Source organism: Rhagoletis pomonella, unplaced genomic scaffold (genome assembly GCF_013731165.1).
Source record: "Rhagoletis pomonella isolate Grant_MI unplaced genomic scaffold, Rhpom_1.0 Rhpom_scaffold_00015, whole genome shotgun sequence".
Classification (NCBI taxonomy): domain Eukaryota; kingdom Metazoa; phylum Arthropoda; class Insecta; order Diptera; family Tephritidae; genus Rhagoletis; species Rhagoletis pomonella.
This window is the reverse complement of record NW_023458569.1, coordinates 6,036,292-6,037,658: the sequence shown is the minus strand read 5'-3', so window position 1 is coordinate 6,037,658 and position 1,367 is coordinate 6,036,292. Positions and strand designations below refer to the sequence as shown.

The following is a 1,367-nucleotide window of genomic DNA, read 5'->3' as shown; positions in this document are numbered from 1 at the left end:
TTTTTTTATTTTTTAAATTCATAAAAAATCCAAAACGGAAAAAAAGGCAAGTCGTATTACTTTCACGCAAAGTCATATAACCTTTAAGCAAAATGAGACATAGATCATGAAAATCGATGGACGCGTTTCGCTTTTATTCACAATTAAGTGAAGGTATCTCATTTTGACAAGAATTTTGATTTTATGTTTCAATGAATTTGGATAATATTTATTATATATTATTTATTATTAACACGTAAAATTAAAAATTATTACAGGGAATTATTAGGTTATTACATAGATACATAGGTTATAAAAATCGATGAACGCAAAACTTATTTTCGTTTGTTTGCGCTCTTTACTTTCTTGCGTGGTGGTTCGCCCACTTGTTCAGAGTCTGTATCGGATGAGGATCTGTCTTCATCTGGAAAAAATCAATTGTTATTAATCAGGCAGTTAACTTCATTTTTGTGACCTACCCTCGGAGGAAACTCCCATTGTATATTCTTCTTCTTCATCTTCATTGTCGGGATCGTACGTCTTTTGCGACCACCAACAAATTTCAGCCACCAGCGAATCGAGCCTTTTGCCTTTATATCGCGTTTCCATTGGCATTGCCACTTGATGGAAGCGCTCGCCATGTTCATCCGACTCTGAGGCTAGCTGCTTGCTGAAGTATTCGAGATGGTGAAGCAAGAAGTGAATTTTGAGGGACATATTCACTCCAATTTTCTGGAAGTAGTGCAACATCTTGGTCACAAGAGCGGGGTAATTGTGTGCTCGCGTACTTCCCAAAAAATATCGTATGACTTTCTTCACTGCCCGCAAAGTAATCATTACCGTCTAAAGCACCTTTAAATTCCTTTGATTTCATGAGCTTTCGTATATCTGGCCCATTCAGAACACCTTCCTTCAATTTTGCTTCGCTGATTGGTGGGAAAATATTTTTCAAACAATCAAGAATTTTCGGTTGCTTCACAATGGCCTTGATGAAATTTTTTACGATTCCCAGTTTGATATGGAGAGGGGGCATGACGACGTTCTCCATTGGCACCAGTGGATCATTTACGCAGTTGTGTCCTTTCTCCGTTGGATCTCGAGCAAGCCAGTCATGCGTTTCGTATTGGTTTCCTTTAAATCGGGTATCCCAAAGACACAAGAAACACATGTTTTTCGTATAGCCTCCTTGGAGACCTCCTAGCATCGCCACGACTTTCAGATCACAACTGATCCGCCACATGTGATCAGTGTAGCAAACTTTATCCAAAATTATTTTCATGGAATCGTATGTTTCGCTCATGTCTGTGCTGTAGCCAATGGGAATGCTTGGTTTTTTATTATATTTATGTAGCAAAACGACTTTCAGGCTTGATTTCGAAGAATCGATG

General features: G+C 38.3%; 1 protein-coding gene across 1 annotated transcript; it reads right to left on the bottom strand.

The window, feature by feature from the left end:
* Positions 1 to 314: 314 nt before the first annotated feature.
* On the bottom strand, positions 315 to 797 carry LOC118749355. The gene is made up of 2 exons (XM_036484149.1): positions 459 to 797; positions 315 to 403 (listed from the first exon to the last, which is right to left on the bottom strand). The coding sequence occupies exons 1-2, from the start codon at positions 727 to 729 to the stop codon at positions 315 to 317; spliced, it is 360 nt and encodes a 119-aa protein (XP_036340042.1). The 5' UTR covers positions 730 to 797.
* Between the last annotated feature and the right edge of the window lie 570 nt (positions 798 to 1,367).

Excerpts from the sequence above, each read along its gene's own strand:
- LOC118749355 (XM_036484149.1), bottom strand. The coding sequence starts at position 729 with ATGTTGCACTACTTCCAGAAAATTGGAGTGAATATGTCCCTCAAAATT. Across the intron at positions 404-458 it reads AATGGGAGTTTCCTCCGAGG|ATGAAGACAGATCCTCATCC; the intron begins GTAGGTCACAAA and ends GATTTTTTCCAG.